Source organism: Lagenorhynchus albirostris, chromosome 18 (assembly GCF_949774975.1).
Source record: "Lagenorhynchus albirostris chromosome 18, mLagAlb1.1, whole genome shotgun sequence".
Lineage (NCBI taxonomy): Eukaryota > Metazoa > Chordata > Mammalia > Artiodactyla > Delphinidae > Lagenorhynchus > Lagenorhynchus albirostris.
Genome location: NC_083112.1, coordinates 22,137,676 through 22,163,395, shown reverse-complemented (window position 1 = coordinate 22,163,395; position 25,720 = coordinate 22,137,676). Strand labels below are relative to the sequence as shown.

The following is a 25,720-nucleotide window of genomic DNA, read 5'->3' as shown; positions in this document are numbered from 1 at the left end:
CCCCAGACCCCTTAAGGGGAGGCTCCTTCGGACTGTCCCCCAACAGCGCGGGCCCAGCCCTGTCCTTGTTCAACTTGTCTTTTGAGGACCCCGGGCCGCCACCTCCAGCCCAGCCCTCGGCCAGGGGGCAGCGGTGCGGGGGAAACAGCGCGACCCTGCTCGGAGCGCGGCCGCCCCATTCTCTTCCCCGGGACCCAGTGGGTCCCGGCCCGAGGAGCCCCCGGCCGCTATGAGCGCACAAAGCCCGCGGCCGCCGGAACCCTCGGCCCCGCCGCGTTCGGCCGCTGGATCCTGACACCCCTGGGGCCCCGGGGCCCGAGCCGCTCGGCGCGCTGCGCTCCGGCCACCAGGTGCAGGGAGGACGCGCCGCAGCGCCCGCCTCGGAGCCGCGCTGGTTAGGTAGCTGGGGGGACCGGAAGGATGGCGAGGAAGTAGGAGAGGGTTTCCTGAGATGAAAGATTACTTCCGTCCGGGCTCTGGCCTCTTTCTGGAGCCAGCTCGTTGGGGGCTGGGGAGCGGGGTACGCGGGGCTCGGGGGCCGCGCGTTGCCACCTGCAGCGCCCGGGGCCGGCGGGACGCGCTTGGCCCTGTCGGGGGCTCACGTGGGGGGGGATCCTTGCAGGTGGGAGTCGAGAGCATTTCCTAGCGCCCGAGCCATGGTGGCCAAACAGCGCATCCGGATGGCTAACGAGAAGCACAGCAAAAACATCACCCAGAGGGGGAATGTAGCCAAAACCCTGGTAAGGCGGGGGCGGCGCTGACCGGGTGGCGTGGGGCCGGGCCCGGGCTGGGCGGGCGCGGGGCCAGCCTCCCCCTCCTCAGCGCCCCGGGCTGCCCCTCCCGCGGGGTCCCGCACGGTGGGCTCTGAGGGTCGGGCTCCCCGCGGCGCGGACTTGTGCTCGCTTGAGCGGAGAGGGCCCTGGTTGGCCGTGGCCCCTCTGGGAGCGTCTGCTGGGGCTACCGCGGAGGCGCAGAAGGCCCTCCCCAGAAGAGAACTGGGCCTTTGTCTCCAGGAAAGACGAAAGTCACATCCTTCAGGGAACAGTTAAACCAACTGCTTGACGCCGGGGCCTGGAACCTAGTAGGTGCTAGCTCGGTTTTGTTGAATGAATGAATGAATGAATGAGTAAAGGGAGGCCCTTTGCCACGTCTCCCTCCTAGGCTTCATCCCCTGCCCTCCATCCCCAACAAACACACCAAGATAAGGTTTTCTTTCCTGCCCCTTTGTAATGGTCTCCGTGTATAAATTGGGGATTAGGGATGCTATTCAGCCGGTATTTCCCTCCATCCTCCTCTTTGGCCTCTCCTCTAGTGAGGCCCCACACCACTCGGCGAAAGTTTAAAAGCAACATTCCCCTTGTTCACCTCGTCAATTCCGGCTCATCCTGATAGTATGTCCCAGAACTTTAGAGACTAGCTTATTGCCAGGCATTCTGCACCTCCAAAACCTTAGACTAAAGCTTTATAACAATGCTTACGTAAAATCTCTGCCTTAAGTACAGGGTTTTGTGTGTGTGTGTGTGTTGTTTGTTTGTTTGTTTTTAGGAAAGCAAGTGATCTTCAACAGACATTGCCAGGCCCACAGTCCTGGACATTCAGAGGCAGCCCTCGGATGAGTTGTTGAGTCGTGCTGGTCTCCAAGTGTATGAGCAAAGGCGCATGGAATCTATTATCCCAGACACTTCAGTGGAAGTTCAGCTGAAACTTGAGGTTTGGCTGGAAGAGCTTGCAGACTTGATGAGGCAGTTGCCTTTAGCCAAAGGCATGAAGCTGGTTTGCTTAACTGAGCACAAAGCTGGATCTGCAATCTCTACTGCAGAATTCTTGCAGAACCAAGAATGGAAGAGAAACAGCATCAAATTTAGGTCTTTACAGGCAGCTACAAGCTTAAGTTGTGCTGGAAGTTCTCTCATTTGGGAGTTAGATCATTTAGTTGTTCTTGGGCAGCAAAACGCCAATATGCCATTGAATTGGAACTATTTTTCACGTAGATCTCTGTTTTCCCTATTTTTACTCAGAAAAAAAAAAGAACTTGCTGTCCAAATTGACATTGAAAAACAATTTTTAATGGATGTTAAAGTATTCGGGGATTATATCCCTAGGAGATCACTTCTTCCCAGGATATCATACAGACTAGCTGATTTACTGAAAATTTCTAGTTGTGTGGTTCCTTTTAGTGAACTGAAAAAACAGAGGTCACTTAATTCTCCTCAGTTGACAACTGATCTGACTGCAGAAGTAACGACAAAACAGAAACCGCTTTGCAGAGCTGTTTTACCCATTAGGCTTGATAAAGTCAGTGTCTGCCACTTCTAGCTTCTCAAGACCACTAGAAAATGTTTGGTACCTGAAACAAAAATGATTGGCTCCAAACTAAGAAAAGAAAATGGAAAAATTGGAGGAAAAGCTGTTTAAATATCTAGGAAATGTAGTCAACTTGACTGCAGTTCAACTTAACTTTCAGGGATATTTTCAAATTATGTTTAATGTATGGTCTGAATGGATTTTTAATAGGTTCTGATATACCATGGAGTGGACCCTTCAGACGTGCCTGGCGCCTATGAGTGTTTCTAAATGGTCCTACTAACTTTGTAATGAAAGGTTTCCAAACCAAGCCACAATGTATGTTTATTTTCCCTTGGTTAGAAAGGCTTTTTGGTTAACTTTATTGTAAATGGATCAGTCTCCAAAAAGAAAAATGAAATTCTCTTTCAAAAAGAAACACTTTAAATCTTAAATCTCATTTTCCTAATTAGAGATCAAACATGATTATACTTTGAAGGAAGTAACTTGTAAGGGGTAACTTGTTCAGAATGAAATTCAATAAATGCAGACACATGAACAGATTCTAACAGAAAATTCAGACGAATTGTTCAGAAATAAACTCCTTTAATTGTATATAGATGCTTGGGTATTTCATTGTCAGCTTACAGCTATGGAGTGAATCAGTACTATTCTCCCAGATAACAGAAGTGGAATAATCATTTCATGATTATACAGTAGTAAAATCTTCAGAATGAAAGGGCAATTTAAATGTCAGAGTTCCGAGTTACCCTGCTGGTATCTTATCACAGGGAAAGCCACCCTCTGCATTTTGGAGCCCAGAGAGTGACAAATTCCTGTGGGAAACGAACCATGTCATTTGCAGGATTCTACTGCTTTTCTTACCTTTCCCAGCAATAGATTCAGGCGTAGGTGAATTGTCCCAACAGATCTGTGCTGGGCACTGCTTCCCCAAAAAAGTAACTCAAAGCTCTCCAAAAACGATATATTGGTATCATGACCGGCCAACGAGTTCTTGAGCTCTGAAAGTCCACAAGTAATATTGATTTGAATGTCATCAAAAAGGATTTCGTGTTATCAGGATGCAAGCTCTGTATCCTGATAATTTGAGTTTTTCTGCAAAGGAAAAACTAAATGACTCCGTTTAGTATCTGCATGAGACCAAAAATCCATCTACAGGCTCCTGGATTCACTTATTGACTCTGCTGGAGATAGAACTAGATGAATTTTTTCGTTTAGCATCAGTGGGATGACCGCAACGGAATTTGTTTCTGGTCAACCCTCACAAGTGATTAGGAAGTTGGCGAAGGGGCAGAGGGGTGAATGTCACACTGTGTTCAGGTAACTTTATTTAATACCTCTATTATTTACTTGCTCTGATCTTGACCTGGTCATAAGTGCCAAAGAATGACACAGTACAAATGCTGATTAAGGTTATCCTATGCAATTACTTAAGACTGAGTTTGTCTTTCTTCTAGTCAAAAGAAACCATCTATTCCCTTGCAGTGAGATTTGCCACCGTACAAGAGTGTTGGTAGATACAAGTGGTCAAGGTCGGAGAAGTGAGTGGTCTTAATCCTTAGATTCTGCCTGCCACTAATCCATACTTCTCTAGTTAGAGAAATGCTGGAATAACCCTGTCACCAATTGGGGAGTATTAAAAGAGCCAATATCCTTCCTAGACCCTTTCTTTACTCTAGCAGACCTAAGACATGGTATTTAGTGGGGTTTGTATGCTTATTCATTCTTCGAAGAACATTTATTAAGCATCTATTGTGTTTAAGTTCTGGGCCAGACGTTGCTATACATTGATATATGAAAGAGACACAGTGCCTGCCCTTGCAGGGCTTACAGTCTGGAAAGACAGACATCAAACACAGTATCACAGGAATAAACATCGAGATACAAACTGTGATAAATGCTGTCTAAAAAAAGTACTTGGTGATTTAAGTGCCAAGTGAACTCAACTGAGGTAGAAGAGAGAAGGTTCTCTAAGAACGGAACAGGTAAGCTGAGAACCGAAGAACTGTTGCCTTGTCTATGATGAAATAAGTTCTTTAACCTATGTTGGCCACAGCCTATTTTGGGCTCATGTCAGTGAGGGAATATTTAGTGAGTTCTTCGTTTTTCTTCACTCTACCTTCTCCCTTTTCACTTGAGAAATTCCCCACATTTTCAGATGCCTTTCTCAGAAAATCATGGTTTTCCATTGATTTGCTTGTAAGGACCAAGCCTTACCTGCACACAGACCCAGAGGAGTTGCAGAGGGACCTTCCTCTGACGTTTGTGCTTTTGGCTTGAGAAGAGCAGGCGGTACGCAGGGCTGGTCCGTGTGGGAACCACAGTCCCCTTATGCTTCCCGGGGTTGCCGAAATTTCTCCCAAGCATAAGCGTCACTAAGAATTAGGAGGTTTATTACAAAACGCCGCTCGCCTCATCTCCATACACAGCTGCTGTGGTGTGTCTACTGTTCCCAGGGTTTCCACTGCAGGGGCTTCCCAGGTTTTTAGCGCTTAGAAAGTTTTGAGAAAATGGCTGTGCTCTGTAACCCTGCTTGGAAGCCACGGATGCAGGAATTCAAGATGAATCTGTTGGAGGAAAATCCCCTGGCTCCATAAAGAGGGAGACCTAAATGTGAATCCCAGCTGTTGTCCCAGTTAGCAAATCTTGAGCCTCAGGTGGAGGCCCCTTGATGGAGATGATAATACTGGCCTTGCGTGGAGTTGTGAGTGCTAGAGATCGCGGTTGCTGGCTGTTTTCTAGAGCGCCTGGCATGAAGTGTGCTTTCAGCCGACAGAAGCAATGATTAGTAATATCATTTTTGGCTTCCCAAATCACTGTATTGGTTTGTGTATTTATACCTCATCGGTCCCCAGAATATTTAAGAACCACCCAGTTCATTGAATTACAGGGGTGTAAGTAAGGTTATTGATGAATTTTTCCAAACCCATCTTGATCCCTTAAAATTGACTTTGTTCGTCTAGATCTGCCCGCTGGCATTGAGACCGGGTCTGTCTCATTCACAGAGGTGTCTAGTGACTAGCCATACTCAGTAAATGCTTCTTGAATGAATGAAGCTAATCTTACTTTCTCCCATTCCCTTTCAGAGGCCGCAAGAAGAGAAATATCCTGTGGGACCATGGCTGTTGGCACTGTTTGTTTTTGTTGTCTGCGGCTCAGGTATGAGTTTCTCGCTGCCCTTATATCCCATGGTCTCCTTTGTCCTATAAAAACACATGTTTTATTCTCAAGGTAAATAGACAAAAACTATATTGGTCTGGGATTCAAGTTAATTGCTGCCCGAAGCCTTCATCTTAATAGGTTTTGATTTCATTGCCATCCCAGCAAACAGAGTAGAGACAGAACTGATGTGCTATCAAATCATAATCATAAAATGATTACAGTGAGCAATTAAATTGGCTGGCTACACTTCAGAGTTCAGTTAAAGCTTTCTCTGAAGACCTAACCTAAAAAGGGCATTTGGAACAGAAAGCGGAGCACCTGTCTGCCTGAGATAATCCACATTCCAGAGAGAAGGAGAGGCCTTATGCCTTAAGGGAAGCTCTGCGGAGGTGCTGGGTGAAACAGAGCCGTTGACCTAAGCCTCAAGGTGCAGTCACCTGATGCTGGAAGGTGGCAAGTTAAGAGAGCTTTACTCACACACACACACACACACACACACACACACACACACACACACACACACACACACACAGTGCAGACTGGAAGGTGGCAAGTTAAGAGAGCTTTACTCACACACACACACACACACACACACACACACACACACACACACACACACACACACACAGTGCAGACTTGACCAGAAGGATCATGCAGTTGTTTCTAGTCGACTTCTGTAATTGGGAGCCTTGACTTAATTCCTGGTCCCCATGGGTTGGGTCTCTGAAGTACTGGTGACTGGAGGTCACTTCTATCAACAAGGTAGGTCTTTAGATGTTCCCATCCTCCATCTCCTCACTGTTGCTGAGGGCAGGGAAGGTGAGGAGTACACATCTTCCTGCAAAGATCTAAAACTCCCAGGAAGACGTCATTCCTCCCCAATGGCAAGAGACGCCCATGACTAAAGGTGCCTCTGACCTTTAGGAGACCACTCTTCCGAGGAAATGAAAGCTCGTAGGAGGAAGGAGGGATCCGATGGTCTTGGCACTATTGCCAAACAAGCCTTTGTGTTAGGCTCAGTTTTTTGTTTTTTGCGGTACGTGGGTCTCTCACTGTTGTGGCCTCTCCCATTGCGGAGCACAGGCTGCGGACGCACAGGCTCAGCGGCCATGGCTCACGGGCCCAGCCGCTCCGCGGCATGTGGGATCTTCCCGGACCGGGGCACGAACCCGTGTCCCCTGCATTGGCAGGTGGACTCTCAACCACTGTGCCACCAGGGAAGCCCCAAGGCTCAATTTTTTAAAGTTGATTCCAAGATGAGAGAAGATCTCCACTCCAAGAAACGAAAGTGTACACCATCCCTAAAGATGTGTCCTCAAAGGGAGTCTTTTGTCCAATACAGAGATCCCTCATCTTTAATAGAGTTTACCCAGCCACTGCTGGAATACTTCAGGAGCGCTCACTCCTTCAAAAAGCCTATCCCAGGGCTTCCCTGGTGGCGCAGTGGTTGAGAGTCCGCCTGCCGATGCAGGGGACACGGGTTCGTGCCCCGGTCCGGGAAGATCCCACATGCCGCGGAGCGGCTGGGCCCGTGAGCCATGGCCGCTGAGCCTGTGCGTCCGCAGCCTGTGCTCCGCAATGGGAGAGGCCACAACAGTGAGAGGCCCGCGTACCGAAAAAATAAAAAAAAAGCCTATCCCATTTCTGTGCAGCTCTGATTCTATTGGAAACATCTCCCCTCCTCTGAACCACACTGTGCTCTCTTCTCGGTAGTTCAGGTGTGGACGCTGAAAATCACACAGCTTAGACTCTTCTGCTTCTGAACGTCTTGACTCTTCGGATATTTTCAAGATGACTGCCTAGTGACTCCTTCTACAAACTCAACTTCCCTAGTTCTCTCAACCTTGTCCTCATAAGATGTAGTTTCTAGACCCTTCTGTACATGCCATGACTCTCTTAAAGTATTGCATTTGCAACTGCAGAAGTTGGTCTAGAAATGGTGCAACTGCTACAGAGATAGTAGGTCTGTCCCTGCTTTTTGCCTCATAACCCTGCTTTTATTAATATGCCCCAAACAGTTTATTTATTTAACATTTTTATTGGAGTATAACTGCTTTACAATCTATGTTAGTTTCTGCCGTATACCAATGTGAATCAGCTATATGTATACATATATCCCCATATCCCCTCCCTCTTGCATCTCCCTCCCACCCTCCCTATCCCACCCCTCTAGGTGGTCACAAAGCACCGAGCTGATCTCCCTGTTCTGTGCGGCTGCTTCCCACTAGCTATCTATTTTACATTTGGTAGTATATATAAACCCATGCCACTCTCTCATTTTGTCCCAGCTTACCCTTCCCCCTCCCCGTGTCCTCAAGTCCATTCTCTACGTCTGTCTTTATTCCTATCCTGCCCCTAGGTTCTTCAGAACCAATTTTTTTTTTGGATTCCATATATATGTGTTAGCATACGGTATTTGTTTTTCTCTTTCTGACTTACTTCACTCTGTATGACAGACTCTAGGTCCACCCACTTCACTACAAATAACTCAATTTCATTTCTTTTTATGGCTGAGTAATATATTCTGTATATGTGCCACATCTTCTTTAACCATTCATCTGTCTATGGACATTTAGGTTGCTTCCATGTCCTGGCTATTGTAAATACAGCTGCAGTGAACATTTTGGTACATGACTCTTTTTGAATTATGGTTTTCTCAGGGTGTATGCCCAGTAGTGGGATTGCTGGGTCGTATGGTAGTTCTATTTTTAGTTTTTTAAGGAACCTCCATACTGTTCTCCATAGTGACTGTATCAATTTACATTCCCACCAACAGTGCAAGAGGGTTCCCTTTTCTCCACACCCTCTCCAGCATTTATTGCTTGTAGATTTTTTGATGATGGTCATTCTGACTGGTGTGAGGTGATACCTCATTGCAGTTTTGATTTGCATTTCTCTAATGATTAGTGATGTTGAGCATCCTTTCATGTGTTTGTTGGCCATCTGTATATCTTCCTTGGAGAAATGTCTGTTTAGGTCTTCTGCCCATTTTTGGATTGGGTTGTTGTTTTGATACTGAGCTGCATGAGCTGCTTGTATATTTTGGAGATTAATCCTTTGTCTTACAGTTTATTTTTAATAATCACAGCACCTCCTAGACTTACAGAGAGCTAATGGCCAGCCAGGCCCCACCAAGCTCTTCTTCACGTCAACTTCCTGCAAGCTTCAGAGATGCATGTCCGTACCCTCCCATCTAAAGTTGTCCCCTATCTGCATCACACATTGTTTTATTTTATTCATGGCCCTCATCGACATTTGAAATTATTTAATTTGCTTACTTATTATCCATTTCTCTCTACTGGGATATAAGCTTAGGGAAGACAGTATTTAACTTCCACTAAATTTTTAGATACTAGCACTGTTTTTAGCACATAGGGAGTGGTTAATCTCATTGGCTAGATGGATGGATGGATGGATGGATAAAACCAAATATTCCCCATGCTGTAGATATTAAATAGACTTTTTTTTAGACCTAATATAAAGCTCCATGAACATTTCTATTTTAATTTCATTGTTGGTTGTTAAGCTGTTTTTCTACAGAGTAGCCATAAAGTATGGAAACGTAGAAGAACATAAATAATAAATGGCTTACTGATACTGCATAATAATGTACAGTATGGTTAGTGATGTTACATGATGCATTCAGTGTATTGCCCTGCATTAGCAGTGCATAGTTCAGAGCACTGTGAAAAATTGCAGTGGGGCTTCCCTGGTGGCACAGTGGTTGAGAGTCCGCCTGCCAATGCAGGGGACATGGGTTCATGCCCCGGTCTGGGAAGATCCCACATGCCGTGGAGCGGCTGGGCCCGTGAGCCATGGCCGCTGGGCCTGCGTGTCCGGAGCCTGTGCTCCGCAACGGGAGAGGCCACAGCAGTGAGAGGCCCACGTAACGCAAAAAAAAAAAAAGAAACGAAATTGAGTCATTTGTAGTGAGGTGGATGGACCTAGAGACTGTCATACACAGTGAAGTAAGTCAGAAAGAGAAAAACAAATACTGTATCTTAACACATATATATGGAATCTAAAAAATAAAGAAAAAATGGTTCTGAAGAACCTAGGGGCAGGACAGGAATAAAGACACAGACTTAGAGAATGGACTTGAGGACACAGGGAGGGGCAAGGGTAAGCTGGGACGAAGTGAGAGAGTGGCATGGACATATATACACTACCAAATGTAAAATAGATAGCTAGTGGGAAGCAGCTGCATAGCACAGGGAGATCAGCTCCGTACTTTGCAATCACCTAGAAGGGTGGGATAAGGAGGGTGGGAGGGAGACGCAAGAGGGAAGGGATATGGGGATATACAGGGATATACGTATGCATATAGCTGATTCACTTTGTTATACAGCAGAAACTAACACAACACTGTAATTCAATTTTCTCCAATAAAGATGTTAAAAAAAAAAGTTATCTACGTTTTCAGGCTTTATGGCCAAACTGTAGATTGTTAGATCTTGAACCTTGAGCCTTTCATCTAATTATCTCTCTCTCCCAGCTTTATGGTTTCTTGAAAGTATATTATTCGTCCAAGGCACTGATAAAAGTCTAGATTTGGAGAAGCCCACAGAAAACAATTAGAGACAACTCCCTTCAGGTTGACTTTGAACCTCTCAGCAAAACTCCTGCAAGCAGCCCTGGTGTCTTGAGGGTCGCTGGTGTGCATGGCGCTGTGCGGGCTTTGGAGATACAAACTCCTTCAGGGGGCAGCTGGCGCTGGGGAGAGAGATAGGGGCGTGTCGTTGCTCCCAGGAAAAGAACACTCTGACGGCAGAGCACCCGGAGGGTTTGGCAAGCGTGGACAAGGGACCGTCTTAGTGCGTTCGGGCTGCTATAACAAACTACCACAGACTGGGTGGCTTGAAACAGCAGAAATTTATTGCTCACAGTTCTGGAGGCTGGAAGTCACATTGGGGTACCAGTGTGGTCGGTTGGGGGCCCCTTTCCCAATCTCAGACTTCTCCTTGTATCCTCACGTGGCATCCACACGTGGTAGAAGGGGCTAGGGAGCTCAGTAGGGTCTCTCTTATAAGAGCAGTAATCCAACTCATGAGGCCTCCGCCCTCAGGACCTAATCACCTCCCAAAGGCCCCGCCTTTGCCCACCATCGCACTGGGCATTAGGATTCCAACATGTGGAGCTCAGAAAACACAGTCAGACTATATCAGGGCCTTCTAACTCATACTGAGCAGAAGAGAAAGTTTCCCAGAGAAGGCGCCATTTGAGCTGAGTTTTGAAGGACAAACAGCCAGACAAAGGGAAGGTTATTCCACATGAGGGAACACAGCATGACAAAGGCACAGAGGCCTGAGATAGTAGGACAGGCTCAAGACTGGCCAAAGCCCAGTCACAGGGATCTGTGAGCCTCGGTCATCACGTAGCCCTTGTTGTCAGGAACTAAATAGATACAGAGCTGGTGGGGTTTTTTTGTTTTTTTTCTTTTTGGGCTTCAAGATACACAGTAACTGGGGCCCCCTCCGGTCTGTGCCCTTAGGTAGCCTATAGGAGAGGGGGAAAAGCCAATAAGTCATTTAGTCTGGCTTGTTTTTCTCCAACCTGTTCTAGTTCTCAATATCCATCCTTTCCAAAGGGATTAAAAACCTTCCCTAAATTACATCTTAATTAAAATTTTGCCAGGCTTATTGGTTCACATAGTAGGAACTGTATCTTTCCCCCCGTTTGGGTAAATTGGGACATTTGCTGACAACAATCTTTTGGAATCTTCCCAGTCTCCATTAGTTTTTTCAGGGATCGAGTACATTGTCTCTGCTATCCTCTCTGTTGGTTTGTCCAGGGGCGTGAGATGGGAGCCTGCAGGGCCTGGAGATTTGGACTTAAAGTGGCCAAAAGGACACACCCCTTACTGGCATACTACATCCCCTGCCTGCATGTCTGGTGCTCTTCTAAAGACGCTTCTTTAAATCTAGTTTTAAGACCACTAGCTTCTATGGAAAGGCTAGACATCAAACGGGGAGTTGGGTCCTCTTAACTTTATCCTCTGTTAACATGCCACCATGATCCCCAAGAAATGGACCTCCTCCTTTTTAAAATCATATCTAAAAATAATCCACCACCAGCTCCCTTTTTTTCTTATTTTCTTTCCTTTCCTTTTTTTTTGCCAACTTTAGCATTTTTTTTGCAAGCTTCAGCTCAGGCCAAGCTCTGTTCTCACAGAAATGTGTCACTCTTCTCAGTTCGTCCTTGGTACTGTGCCCTTCCTTCTATCTTTGTCCGTGTCCTTTTCTAAACCAAACACGTCACGAAAAACACAATAGCTCCTTTAGATTCATACCCGTTGCCACGTCTCTGGGATTAGTCAAGATTCAGTTCTTCCTGCAGCTCCTACTCTCCCTCCTGAGTTCCTCCCTTTTCAGAGTCGCAGACCGTAGGCTCCTACCTATCTTTTTTATTTAATTTACTTTATTGAAGTATAGTTGATTTACAGTGTTGTGTTAATTTCTGCTGTACAGCTAAGTGATTCAGTTATCTGCCTATCTCTTCTCTTCGTTTAAAAGAATGCGATTATGACCACCTAGAGGGGTGAGATAGGGAGGGTGGGAGGGAGACGCAAGAGGGAGGAGATATGGGGATATATGTATATGTATAGCTGATTCACTTTGTTATACAGCAGAAACTAACACACCACTGTAAAGCATTTATACTCCAATAAAGATGTTTAAAAAAAAAATGCGATTTCCTCAAATCTAACTCTTCCCTGTATCAGTTCCTCTGCTTTACGTAATGAGCCTCTCGGTGCCTGGATGATTGAAGCCCCTTACCACTGCTCTCTCTCGCTTCTGTTCCACTTTTGTAGCACAAAGTAGGAGAGACCCGCCCCATCTAGCGTCCTGCCATCATCTGCAGTGTGCACAACAGCACCTTCACCCCTGCCCTTGCCTGTCACGCTCGCACAAAATGCACTGGAGTTTGTGGTGGGATTTCCATACCTCTGCAGACATACCCCTTCCTGTCCCTGTCCAGCGAGTCCCTTTCCTTTGAACAGGATATACCCGTGTGCCAGGCTTAAGTTCCATTTCACCAAGTCCCTGGGATCCCTCTGAGGTCATTCGCCCTCTCTGAGTTCATGTGCTTAGTTATTCATATTTTGTAGATCTTTATACAGACAGGAAAAATATGAAATCTTCTAATAGTAGTGAAGATGTTGATCACTGATCTGATTCTCTTGCTTTCGTGACCTCACTCTATTAAACCCACTTTTCTAATCGACGGTGGGCTGGGCAAAGGGTTCTTTTTTAGAAATAGTGTCACATAGAAAACAAACTTATGGTTACCCAAGCGGAGTGGGGAGAGGGGGAAGGGATAAATTAGGAGTTGGGGATTAACAGATACACACTACTGTATATAAGAAAGATAAACAACGAGGACCTACTGTATAGCACAGGGAACTATATTCAGTATCTTCTAATAACCTATAAAGGAAGAGAATCTGAAAAAGAATATATATATATATATGTATATATATACTGAATCATTTTGCTGTACACACCTGAAACATTGTAAATCAACTACACTTCAGTTTAAAAAGTTATAGAGGGCTCCCCTGGTGGTGCAGTGGTTAAGAATCCGCCTGCCAATGCAGGGGACACGGGTTCAAGCCCAGGTGCAGGAAGATCCCACATGCCGCGGAGCAACTAAGCCCGTGCACCACAACTACTGAACCTGCACTCTAGAGCCCGTGAGCCACAACTACTGAGCCCACGTGCTGCAACTGCTAAAGCCCGCACGCCTAGAGCCCGTGCTCCGCAACAAGAGAAGCCACCGCCGCAATGAGAAGCCCGTGCACCGCAACGAAGAGTAGCCCCCGCTCGCCGCAACTAGAGGAAGCCTGCGCGCAGCGACGGAGACCCGATGCAGCCAAGAATTAATTAATTAATTAATTTTAAAAAATAAAAATTATAGAAATACTGTCAGTGTACCTAGGGTAAATAAATTTTCAGGTGAGGCAAGTCACAAGGAATGCAGGTTTTATCTGTTTTCCTAGTATCTTTGGGGAAAAAATGAAGAATGGTAAAAATGTTGACCTTTAAGTATAGGTTCACTTATGGGTCACCCTTACTCCATTTTACGTGGCAAAACAAGTTAACAAACCTCCAAGAGGTTACGGGACCCCATTATTATGGGGAGTGATGTGTCACAGCAGACTCTTGACCCCTTCCTTCTCGGCTTCTTTCCTCGGCCTTCCTGACCCCTTCCTTCTCGGCTTCTTTCCTCGGCCTTCCTGACCCCTTCCTTCTCGGCTTCTTTCCTCGGCCTTGTTCTCCACACATGCCTTTTGTACCAGCAGTGGTGGTGCTGATAAGAGCCAGATAACGAAAAGGAAGGAAGAGGAACCAGGGCAGCAGTGAGGGCCCAGCACACAGGCACCCAGAGCCCCCGGCACAAAAACACATGTCCAGGGAATGCCCACCCCTCACCAGGGAAGACCCCCCGAGATCCCAGTCCAGCCCAAGTCCATGGTTGTAACCAGTCAGAGGACATTATCTAAATACTAAATACACCCCCCTTCAGAGGAAGGAAATTCCCACTTTCCAGGATTGCAAAAGGTCTCTTAGGCAAGACGCTTCTTTGAAAACTGACCAACTGGCAGTAAATGGATAAGAGGCTTCAGAGGGGAGGATAGTTTGGGGCTCCGCCAGATGTGGGTTCAAAGTCTGGATTCGCTAGGTTTCTGCTGAATAACCTTGGACAAGTTCATTTCTCTCTCTGTATTGATTTCCTTATCCATCCAATGGGGATAGGGGGAGCCCCTCCAGAGGTTGTCCTGATACTGAATAGTTCCAGGGACGGAAGTGCTGGCCCACAGCACGCTTGAAACCTGCAGCTTCAGTCACCACCATCTCTGTCCCCATCGCCCTCACGTAAAGTAGTGGCACCATGAATGGGACTGGTGTGTCATGGACGCTTTAAGCTCCCATTGCCTTCCATCCTCCCAGGCCACGCCTTCACCTGGCAGGCTCAGCCACTCACGTTGGTCTTGACCTTCCAGAGAGCTGTAGACCCCGCCTCTTCACTCCCAGGAGAAGTGTGAGCAATTTCAGTGATAACACTCCCAGTGGGTGAGACCATGTTCCCACGATAAAGCATCAGAATCTTTCAGACCGACCCAGGCAGGAAAAAGGAAGTGCCCAGAGGTACACTAAAATCAATGAATAGGGTTTTGTACTTTAAGTTGAATATGAGAAATAAACTAAGTTTTATTCGCTTAAAGCAACCCAAATACACCACCGTCTTGCTATTTAAAAAAAAAGTTTTCTTTGTGAGATGCAAAAGCTTTTGAGACATGGAATTGTCCAGATAGGACATCTCAGGGCCATATCTTGCTTCGTCTGGTTTAATTTGGAAACTAGCCTTATTGTTGTTAGCATTATATACATTTCATCAGAAATCTAAAACCTGTTTCTTAGTCAGATACCTCTTCTGGGTCCCCTCAGTGATTATTGCAAACAGGCCAGAAACTTTTCTTGTTTAGATCCTGACCCAGGACTTTTGCTTGGGCCTTTTTAACTGGTTGCATTTGTCTTTATTTGATCTCCTAGGACCCCAGATTCACACTGAAGCCCCAAGGGTTTAAACACCCGCCTCTTAGAGACTTGGCCGTTTTTATAAAAATATTATCTTCCATTTCTGCAGGCGGTGGGGCCTCTTTCCAGATAAGCAGCTCGTCCTGACTCTCAGTCCCCGGTTTCAAAGCCTGCCTCTTTAGAGAACTGTTTGATAGCTTCTGAAGAGTACTTGTTTTTATCTTGAGACTCAGAGACAAGCGTGACCCGGAATGTCCGTCTGAGGCGGCAGAGATGCCGTCGCACAGATACGCCAACTGCTATCTGCGCGAGACACTTGCTGTCTGCGTGTGCTTCCCCGGACCGTGGATGAAGCCCGTCCTGCTGGTTGTGCCCACAGCCCTCGGCCCTGGGTTTCCCTCTCCCTTTTGTCCTCATCTCTTTCAGGAGCCTTGTGGAGAAGGGTTCGGAGGCCTCCCCAGAGCTCTGTGATGAGTATGCCGCTGTGCATCAGTAATGTGTGACCCGAACACGGCAGTGACAGCAGGGTCCCAACGCTGGCCTACCCATCTTATAGTGTCAGTGCCACAGTGTTCACAGGACAACTGTCTTCAGCATTTTTGACTTTCCTCTCGGACTAGAAGTTTCACCTGGACTCAGTGACAGTAGGTCTTTCCCTTCACATGCAGTTGACCAGACAGTATGTTAGCGCTTACATGTGTCTCGTGATCCTGTTGCATCATTCACCAATCCTGAGCCCAGGTGTGTCCCTGAGTGTGGACAGGAGGCAGCAAGCTGAGAGCCAGCTTCTCTGTCCTCGCCCCTCACTGAGGTTCCAACCGGGGTCAATGGAACCACCATTTAATCCCCATGATGCTGTGATTCTCAGAGGGAAACTCTTACACACCAGCCACACCCCACCTCCCTCCCTCAGACTACTTCTCCCTCATCCGTCCCTCATTTCAATTGCATTTCTCTCTCTCTGGCCGAACCTGATACTCACTTCCTAATTAGAGATTATGTGAATTTTAGTCATTCTTGAAGTCTGGCTTTTCTTGAAACTGATGAGCTTATATCCCCCATCAAAGGGAAACCTCTAGGGGAAAAGGATTAACCAGTGACTTATTTCCTTCCTAATTTTCTATAGTTTCCAATTTTGTCAATAAGCATATATTACTTGTATAATCAGAAAAAAATAAGTGTATTTTGAGAGCAAAATTGCTAAACTCTTGGTTTTAGCCTTTTGTTTTTTTTTTCTTTAAAGCAGTAGACTTTTCTTTCTTTTTTTTTGTTTTTAGAGTAGTAGACCTCTTTGTTCAAATCTTAGAGGGAAACAAAAGAAAAGCTGTTCTGGCTGAAGCAGGATCTGTCATGTGTCTGTGTTTATGTCTGTATCTGTGTGTGTCTTTGTATGTATTATGTCTGTGTGTTTGTGTATGTGTATGTTTGTGTGTATCTGTGTTCATGTGTCTCTGTTTGCATGTGTGTGTCTGTGTGTATTTTTGTATGTGTGTGCTTGTGTGTGTGTGTGTATAGGGGTGCCTCCTGTGTTGCTGGATATACTGATTTTTTATCATCCCCAGAAGGGAATACACATCTGGACCCTCTTTGCCCATCAAATAGGAAATTGTGTCCGGCCCGGCGCTGGCCTCTGTGATTCCAGAGTTAAGGCCTTTCCCAAAGAGCCTACTAGGTTCATTTGGCACCATCAGTTGTGAGTAGCTGCACTGTTTCTGGGCAGGGACGTTCCCTTTGTCTGGCAGTTAACAGACTGTACTCTTCTCCTGTATCTGGTAGGCACTCTGCCTGCCGGGGCAGGACTGGGGAGAGATAACGTGTCACAGCCTGGACCATTTTTCAGGACAACCTATTCAGAACAGATAAGGAAAGTGATTCCCTGAGACGTTCTAAGCTGGGCCTGAATGCCTCCTGTCCTCCCGGCCTCCTGTTTCGGGTGGTCCAGTGGTCTCCCTTTATGTCTGCACTGGAGGCCTCTCTGTTTCTGGAAGAGCCCACAGCCCCACCCTCCCTAGGACGGGCTGTTTTGTTAAGGATGCTGTGGAGGAGGGACAGGACTAAGTGCTGTGTGAACCAGCTCCAGGGACAGCCTCCTTGGGTTGGAAACCCGGCCCTGCCACCTACTAGCCGTGCAGCCTTGTCCAAGCTACTCACCCACACGCCCACTCCAAGCCTCAGTGTCGTCCATTCTTAAAAGGGATAGGATCCTACCTGAAAACTCCTAGGATCCTCATGAAAATCAATCCTGAGGATGAACTGATACAACGCATGCCACATGTTTAGTGGAGTCCCGGTAATAGTTTTACAAATGTTTGTTGTTATTGTCATTATGTTGACGGCCCTTAGTTGCACTGTCTCCTTGCCTCTCAACCCGCCTGGCGAGGTGCCGACCAAGATTCTGAATGCTTGCAAGGAAAGAAAGCTAACATTTTGTCCTTTGTGATGGGGAGAAAACTTGGGGGAGCAGAGCTCTGAGATACTGGGGAAGCTGCAGGAACCCCAGCTCCCACCTGGACAGGGAGAGGGCAGGGTTTGCCGGCCAGAGGTCAGTGGTGTCACCTCTGCAGGGACAGCTAGAGCTGGAGCTTCTTCTCTCCTTCTAGAAAGAACTCTTTAAAAACTAGCCAATGGGGGCGAGCAGAATCTATTCATACAACTATTTTGGCTACCGTTTCTTGAGTACTTATTCTAATGCCAGGTCCTAAACTTCTATTTTCTTTTCTCATCACACAGTCCCTACAAAGAAGCTATGGTACTCATTTTTCCAAATCACAAAACAGAGGTTCAAAGAGGAAATCAACCAGCATCCCGTAGCTAAAAAGAGAGCTAACACCCAAACCTAAACTCCAAACCCATCTGCCTTCTATTATCCTATTATCCTTCTCTCTTACCATTTCCCCCAAAATACCATGGAGCAGATTTTCCACCAACTTCAGGCCTCTAGCATATGACTGTGTATTGAAAAGAACTCATGTTAAAACATCTCCTACTTTCCCTGCCAGAAAATGTGCATTGTCCAGAGATTCCAGATGGACGGCCATTCTCGGTCTGCTCCCAGGTGGACAAAGCCCTGACCCAGCCACGGGCTGCTTCTTGACTGGGCCGCCGGGGTACTCCATCACCTTGCTCTGTTCTGGATACTCGCTCCAGGACAAATTTGAATTCACCGTGTTTGCAGGTCGACCACATAAGCACTGGCCTTTCCTGGAGACTGCCTGAACTATCTTGAAATTGTGACACCCAGAGGGAGTCACAGCCCCAAGATGCAAGTTTGAGGAACTCAGCAGCCCTGGAGCAACCTTTCCGTTCCACCACAAAGGAAAGCTTGAGGACATGCGTCTGCTCTGGAACTCCCGCCTCAGGATCTGAGATGCACGGTCTGGAAAAGATGTCTCATCAGCCATTGGCTCCCTCAAGGTGACCTACAGCCTCGCTTGTCATGTGCTTCCCTCTGCCCTGGGGCCCTGCGCCCCTGGGGCCCTTTGGGTCTGTGTATGGTCTCCTTCTCGGAAGAGTGCTCTGCTGTCTGCCATCTTAATGTGGAGAGAGCATCCCACTCTTTGCTAATACGATCTCTCTTTTCACAGTGCCCTGCTGCCCTCACCTATCCCTGGCTTCCCTCTCTTTACCCTCTTCTCCATCTCTGGAGAAGCCATGGGGGAGTGACATCTTGCCTTTGACTATCTTTGTGCTAATTCTTTCAGGGAGCTTAATGACCCACCTTGGCGATGTCTTGTCTCCTAACATCTCTGCTTTTTTTTCTCAAGGCCCAGACTTTTCTTACCAATGCTTTCATTTTTTAAATTTTTTAAATGAAAAATAATCAAAGTTGTGTGAATTCTAGAGTCGGCTTATCCTCCTAAAGGATGTTCCTCTGGCCTGTCTTGATCTCTCTTCTCAGCAACTCCCTTGATCTCGCTTATCGTCCACCATTCACTTTCAATAAAGGTGGTTTTCGGAAGGCCCCATTGTCTGGCAGGGTTCCAGCTTTCTGACAGTCTCCTAGGGGATCCACTTGTGTCATCTCTGTGTCCTTTGGGCACTCTCAGTTGGCTGGCGTGGGGCAGTCCCCAGGGAAGCGTGGATTGGGCTGGCCCAGCTCCCGGCCTTAAGGGGTTTCTGTTCTCGACTTGTGACTGGACTTCCCCTCAAGAACTGAGCTCTTGGAGCAATTGAATCTCAAGGTTGCCATTTGATGCTGATTCTTTAGGTCTGAAGAGTAATCAGTTGAGGTTTTTAAAATGTATCTTCCTCCACGCTGTTTGCAATTTTTTGCCGTTCAGTCCTTCAGTAAATTTTTACTGAGGACCTACTATGTGCGCAGTGCTGAGCTTAAGCCCAGGGGTAGAGCTGGGGGCAAAATCATCCCTGCTCTCCTGGAGCTTGTGGTCTCGTGGGGAAGAAAGATGAGTCAAACAAATAATTATGCTGCAACATGTAAAATTTCAGGCATGAAAATGTTTGAAGGAGAGGAACATAGGGCTGCGAAAGCATAGACAGGCCAACCTTGGAAACATTGCAGGTTCGGGTCCAGACCACTGCAATGAAGCTAATATCGCGATAAAGCAAGTCACGTGAGTTTTTGGTTTCCCAGTGCACATAAAAGTTCTGTTTACATTATACTGTAGTCTATTAAGCATGCAATAAATAGCATTATGTCTAAAAAAAAGGTATACATATCTTAATTTAAAAATGCTTTATTGCTGAAAAACGCTAACCATCATCTGATCCTTTCAGTGAGTCCTAATCTTTTTGTAACAGTAACATCAAAGATCACTGATCCCAGATCGCTGTAACAAATATAAAAATAATGAAAACGTTTGAAATATTGTGAGAATTAGCAGAATGTGACACAGAGGCACGACGTGAGCAAATGCTGGTGGAAAAAGTGTTGCCCATAGACTTGTTACACACAGGGTTGCCACAAACCTTCAATTTGTAAAAAAACAAAAAACAAAATGCAATATCGGCAAAGCGCAATAAAACGAGGTGTGCCTGTAATGCAAAGGGCTGGTGTGCTCTAGGGAAGTGGTTCTCAAAGTGTGGTCCCTGGACCAGTAGCTTCAGCATCAACTATGAACTTGTTAGAAATATACATTCTCAGTTCCCACCCCAGACCCACTGGATTAGAAACTCTAGGGATGGGGTCCAGTGCCTGTTTTCAAACATTTTCAGGGGATTGTGAGACATAAGTTTGAGAACTCCTGCTTCAGATGGTCAAAGACGGCTTCTCTGAAGAAATAACTTCTGAATTTTGAAGTAAAACTAGGCAATAGGGTAGGGTGGGGAAAGTATTTCAGAAAGAAAGAATGGCGTGTGTAAAAGCCCTGTAGTAAGAGCAGGGAGCTTTTAAAACAGGAGGGCTTCCCGTAAGAGAGGAGGAGAGTGGAGAAGGTGCATCTGGACAGGTTGCCAGGGGCCAGGAGATGCAGGTCATGGAGGCTTCACCAGCGATTGGGCAATAGAAAGCTTCTGGTGTGTTAGAAACTCAAGGAGGGCATGATCTCACTTGTTTTTATTTAAAGAATAATTCTAGCTACAGTATGGAGAAAGGATTGAAGGCGTAGCAAGAGTAGACCAGTGGAGGTCACCACAGGAACCAGGGGAAAGATGACGGTAACTTGGACTAGGGTGGTTTCGGGAAGGATGGAGCAAAAGACACACAATCACGAGATTATTAGGTAACGCCCACAGGTCTTGGTCATCCATCAGAGGTATCAAGGATGACTCTGGCATTTTTGGTGTACGTGCAAGATGGAGGAGGAGGATGCCAAGCTTGGCAACGGGAAGAGATCATGAGAAGGTCCTGTTGCATTTGACGTGCCTTTGAGCCACTTGTGTGTAGGTATCAATTAGGTGGTGGAAGGTGTAGGTCTGGAGCTCCGAGGAGAGGTCGGGGCTGGCAACACACATTGGTGAGTCATCAAAAGCTAAGTGGCAACTGAAATTGTGGGCCGGGATGAGATCACCTGGGAGAAGGAATGTAATGAAGAGAAGAAAGCCAGCCATGCTCACTGCAGAACTTCAACATTCTTGTTTACTGGTCAGGAGGAGTTAGGATGGCCCCCCTAAACCACGTTTAGTGTAACGAGCCAAAGAGAAGACGGAAAACTAGAAACTAGGAGAGTGGTGTGTCCCAGAGGCCAAGGGAAGAGAGTTTCCAGGAGGGAGCGCTCAGCGAGGGTAAGTAGGGGTGTATGACAAGAGGCAGCGTCCTTCAGGACGCTAGTTGGATTAAGTGACATGGAAGGTCATTTGTATCTTTAGCAAGAGCTATTTCGCTGGAGTGAAGAGAGAAGCTAGAATGCAGTGGAATGAGGTGGAACCCAAAGGTAATGAAATGGAGAAAGTGAGGACGTAGACAGCGTTTTTGGAAATGGCTATAAAGAGGAAGAGGACACCTGTGGACGGGAGACATGGAGTCAGGAGGGTTGTTCTGGTTGATTTTTGAGTTGCAAGTGCTTCTTGCATGTTAAACCCTAAGAATTTCATTGAAAGGGAACGGCTGAATAAAAGAGAGATGTGATCGTCTCAGGTTACCAAGGACCAGGATCCTGTACAGGTGGGAGAGTGAGGAAGCTCCCAGATTCTGTAGTTCCCACTCTAGCCTGGATTTTCCTGAACCTCTGACCTGCCCAAGGCCAGATCCCCTGACCTTGAATGCCTGCCCTCCTTCCCTTTCTTGACATCCGTCCTCCCTGCTGACTCGCCTGCCCACAGCCCCTTTCCTGCAGCCCGCTCGGCTGTTTTCTCTGCTTTGTTCACCCTCTGTTAAGTTATTAACTTGTCAGGGTCCAGACTCCCCGCTTCCTTTCCCACTTTGAACCCACTCTTGGCTGCCTTCCCGTTCGCCGCCTCAGAAAGTCAGCATTGGGGAGGCCAGGGTTGTAGGGCTGGTCATTACTGGCGGGCATATAGAAGTACAGTTAATATAATTGGTATAGGATGATGAAGGCTTCTTAAAGACACTGACATTGATATAAGCCTTCTTAAAGACAGGGATACAATTCTTAAAGACATTGAAAAAGGAATCATAAAACACAACCATCTCTCCATTATCTTAGAGGTGGAGGCAAATGGTGAACTTAAAATAGACTTTATTCAAAGTAATTTCTCCAAGAGGGTTCAATTTTAAAGGATCGCCTGTACACGTGTTAAAGACCATCAGATTTTTACCTGTTAATTCATGGATTCAATTAGGGTCAGGAATGATCTTTCATTAGTTTTTAAAGCAGACTCAGAAATAGGTACGTTGTTTTAATATGTGTTGCTACTCTGAGGCCAGCAAACTTTGTCTAAGATTCTTAAGAGAAACTTGCAGCAATTCCTTAAAAAGAATTGAGTGGTTTCATCGTTACCCAGCACTTTTGAAGTCATGAATTAACTTAATAGGGTCTGATGGACTAAGGGACAGCCTGTTTCGTATTCATTAACTTATATCCTGCTGATAATGATTCCTTGTCTACGAATAAATCTCAGAGAAATAACATTTTGGAGCATCTATTATGGGCAGATATTTTACCTATTATCTACAGTTTTATAAATAGAGAAATCAGGGCTCAGAACTATTTAGTGAATTCCGAAAATTCACACCTCTAGAGGGTGGCAGGTAGCACCTGAGCTCTGGTATTCATGCTCATACAGGGAGGCGGCAGCCATCCTTGTAGTAACGGGAACAGTAATAATAGCAATGACTCCCACGCACCGAAACCTTGACATGTGAGGGGCCTCATGTATGTCAGATCATTTAATCCCTGTAGTAGCGCTGCAAGCAGCGTGGTCCTCACTTCACAGCAGAGGTTGAATTATTCATGCAGTCACACAACTATTCAGTGAAGAGATGGGATTCAAACCCAGTTCCCTTTGACCCTAACATTCCCCTCTAAAGTAAGCCTGTTTGTCCAAATTAGGGATGTTTTCCTGATCCGAAGAACAAAGCCTGAGGCACGGTAGATGTAAATATTTTTTTCCTAATGTGCTTGAATATACAGCTGTCTTCCAGCACTCCTGTGGAGCCAGAACACAGGCATGTTTATTTAATTTTTATTCCTTGTTAGCTTTGGTAGAGGAGGGTGGAAACATCCGTGTTCCGGCAAGCGTATACCTTTGGGTAAGGTACTTTCTCATCCATCTAGCAACTTCTCCCGTTAAGAGCCACCCCCCAGATGAGAATAAGACAAGAAAACCTCTGAGCACAACCAGAGTTAAATATCACAACTTGTTGAATTAACTCCTTTGTCTAGAGAAGACTCTTTCCGACCTTCACACACAACTGGTTGACTCTTAATTTTATACATAGTTCTAACAGTCTTTGTTTTGGGCTTAGTCTACAGTAGCATAATAATAGAAGAGGGCCCACTGCAGATTGGTGTAGTAGCACCAGAGATGTGACCAGAGCTAAGAGTCATTGAGACCAAATAACTGCTAAGAAGCAGAAATGAGAGCCCAAGAAGTACAGCCAACCGGAGCTATTTTGGGATCAGATCAAGCACTGTGCATCCTCTATAACCATATTACGGCAGAGTCTTAGCAGTTATCACTTTTTATTATGGTCACACTGAACATTCATGAAACCTTAATATATTAAATCATGTTGGGTGTATATCCAATTTAGGAAAGTCGTGATGATGCCCACAGTGATTTTTTTAGTTTATGAAAAACCAACTACAGGGCTTCCCTGGTGGCGCAGTGGTTGAGAGTCCGCCTGCCGATGCAGGGGACACGGGTTCATGCCCCGTTCTGGGAGGATCCCACATGCCGCGGAGCGGCTGGGCTCGTGGGCCATGGCCGCTGGGCCTGCGCGTCCGGAGCCTGTGCTCCGCAATGGGGGAGGCCGCAGCGGTGAGAGGCCCGCGTACCGCTAAAAAAAAAAAAAAAACCAACTACATTAGTGCTTTATCTACCCTTCAAATCTAACTGTCCAAGAAAGAGTCCCCGGGGCCCTCGGTCTGAATTATCTCTGGATCCCCAAAGCACAATGCCTGACACGTAGTACGTGCTCACTAACGTTAGTTGATAAAATATCAAACACTTTGTTTCTCGAGGGTTCTGGGTAGCGTACTTCACTATGGTTACTTAGGAAGCAGCATTCCTGGGTATATTCCAGGATGACTTTATGAAGGAGAGAAGGGGTAAGCCCCCTGAATGTTCTGTGCTTGTTCTGTTTTCACACTTGATTACATGATACCCAGCTGCCCCTCAAAAAAAAAAAATCATTCTATATGTGTTCATTGCTATTATTATCATGATTGTCTCCATCACGACTGACCGATATTGTATATGTCACATCTGGAGAGGATGTGAAAAAGAAGTTGGACCTTCCTCTCCTGGAACATATTTAAACCCTATAAACAAAACCAGGCTGGGTGCTATCCAAGCAGCTCTTACCAGAATAAGGGGAGGGAGTCCCAGGAATTGTCTGTGGACGTTCAGGCTACCCACCCCTTCATGAAGGAGTTCGGTCCACTTAGTGAAGACGGTGCCCTGAATAAATCAGTGCTGCTCTCGGTGCATTTCAAGTCGAATTTCAGAAAGTTCCAGGCCGCCTGAAGATGCACTTGTATCAAAGGTTGTCAGCAGCCGGGGGCCCAGCTCCACATGTCTGCTCCCAGCACCTGGCCTTCCTTCCAGTTCAAGGGCAGCTTCTTTTCCAGGTCACAGCCATTTTGAAGAGGCAGCGTCGGCTGACCTGTTAAATGAGTGCCCTGCGTGCACGAAAGCGCTGTCCGCCGCTGCCCGGCAGCATCAGAACGTTCTGGGGAAGAGGGCCAAACCTCTCAGTGCCTGAGGGATTTCTGGCCTTCACTCCTGGTGGAATTAGCAGAAGTTATCCATAAATCCCCGAGGCATCCATCAGCAGACAGAGCAAGGCTGCCTTTTTAAAGAAGTTCACTGACCTCTTGTTAACTTAACTCCTTGTTAGGAAATATCTAATCAGCTGTGTGCTAACAGGTCCAGGGCCCGGGGTCAGCAGAAGCAGGGCTAGCAGTGGGGCTGGGTTTCCAGCTGTGCACTGTCTGGTGTCTGAGCCGTCTGTTTTGTTTTCCTCCTTCAGCTATCTTCCAGATCATTCAGAGCATAAGGATGGGCATGTGAGCGGGCTGGGCTTTGACACGGCCCCCTGCCGCTGGAGGGTGGAGGACCGCTTCAGCTCTTAGCCGGGTATCTGTGGGAAGCTTACAAGCCACCCAGAAGAGAAAAAAAAGGCTCCCTCAACTGTTCCCTGATCGCTTCATCGTGGATGTCAGACCAAATTCCTTTCTCACAGGACATCTCGGTACATCCGTGTTCTCAAGCGGAAAGGACATTTTGCTTTGCAGTTGGCAGGATTGGTAGCTCTCCGGGTGTCTGCAGCAGAGCTGTCTGTCTGCTTTTGCCCTGGGTTTCGCTGATGTCTGCATGCGGGCTTCTGAATGATCACCGCTTTACTTTCTATGGATACGATCTCTGCTCCATTGGGAATTGCTTTTACAAATAAATGTCTTTGTTCAACCTTATATACTGTGTGGGTTCCAGTGAGAAAAACCAAAGTGAAGATGATGTCAGGAAAGCTCCGGAGGGATGGGTAGGGTAGGGGACTTGATTACGTAACTGGGGAAGGTCAGGGAATCTGTGGCCCGGGAACCAGGGCTAAGTCTGCCCAGCCGGGCGCTGGCCACCCTCAAGGTCTTTGCCTGAAATGAAGCCCTGGGCAGCTCTAAGGACCTTGGGTTTTTCAC

The 25,720-nt window shown here is 46.6% G+C and overlaps 1 protein-coding gene across 2 annotated transcripts; it reads left to right on the top strand.

Moving 5' to 3' along the window:
- The first annotated feature begins 631 nt into the window (after positions 1-631).
- On the top strand, positions 632-25,498 carry SERP2 (stress associated endoplasmic reticulum protein family member 2). 2 transcript variants are annotated; one of them, XM_060129309.1, is made up of 3 exons: positions 632-740; positions 5,391-5,463; positions 25,057-25,498. In XM_060129309.1, exons 1-3 carry the CDS (start codon positions 657-659, stop codon positions 25,095-25,097), a joined length of 198 nt encoding a protein of 65 aa, XP_059985292.1. In that variant the 5' UTR covers positions 632-656; the 3' UTR covers positions 25,098-25,498. The 2 variants fall into 2 exon arrangements, 1 of the variants encoding a protein (XP_059985292.1); XR_009536806.1 differs by lacking the exons at positions 632-740; positions 5,391-5,463 and adding an exon at positions 18,048-18,419.
- Positions 25,499-25,720: the final 222 nt, after the last annotated feature.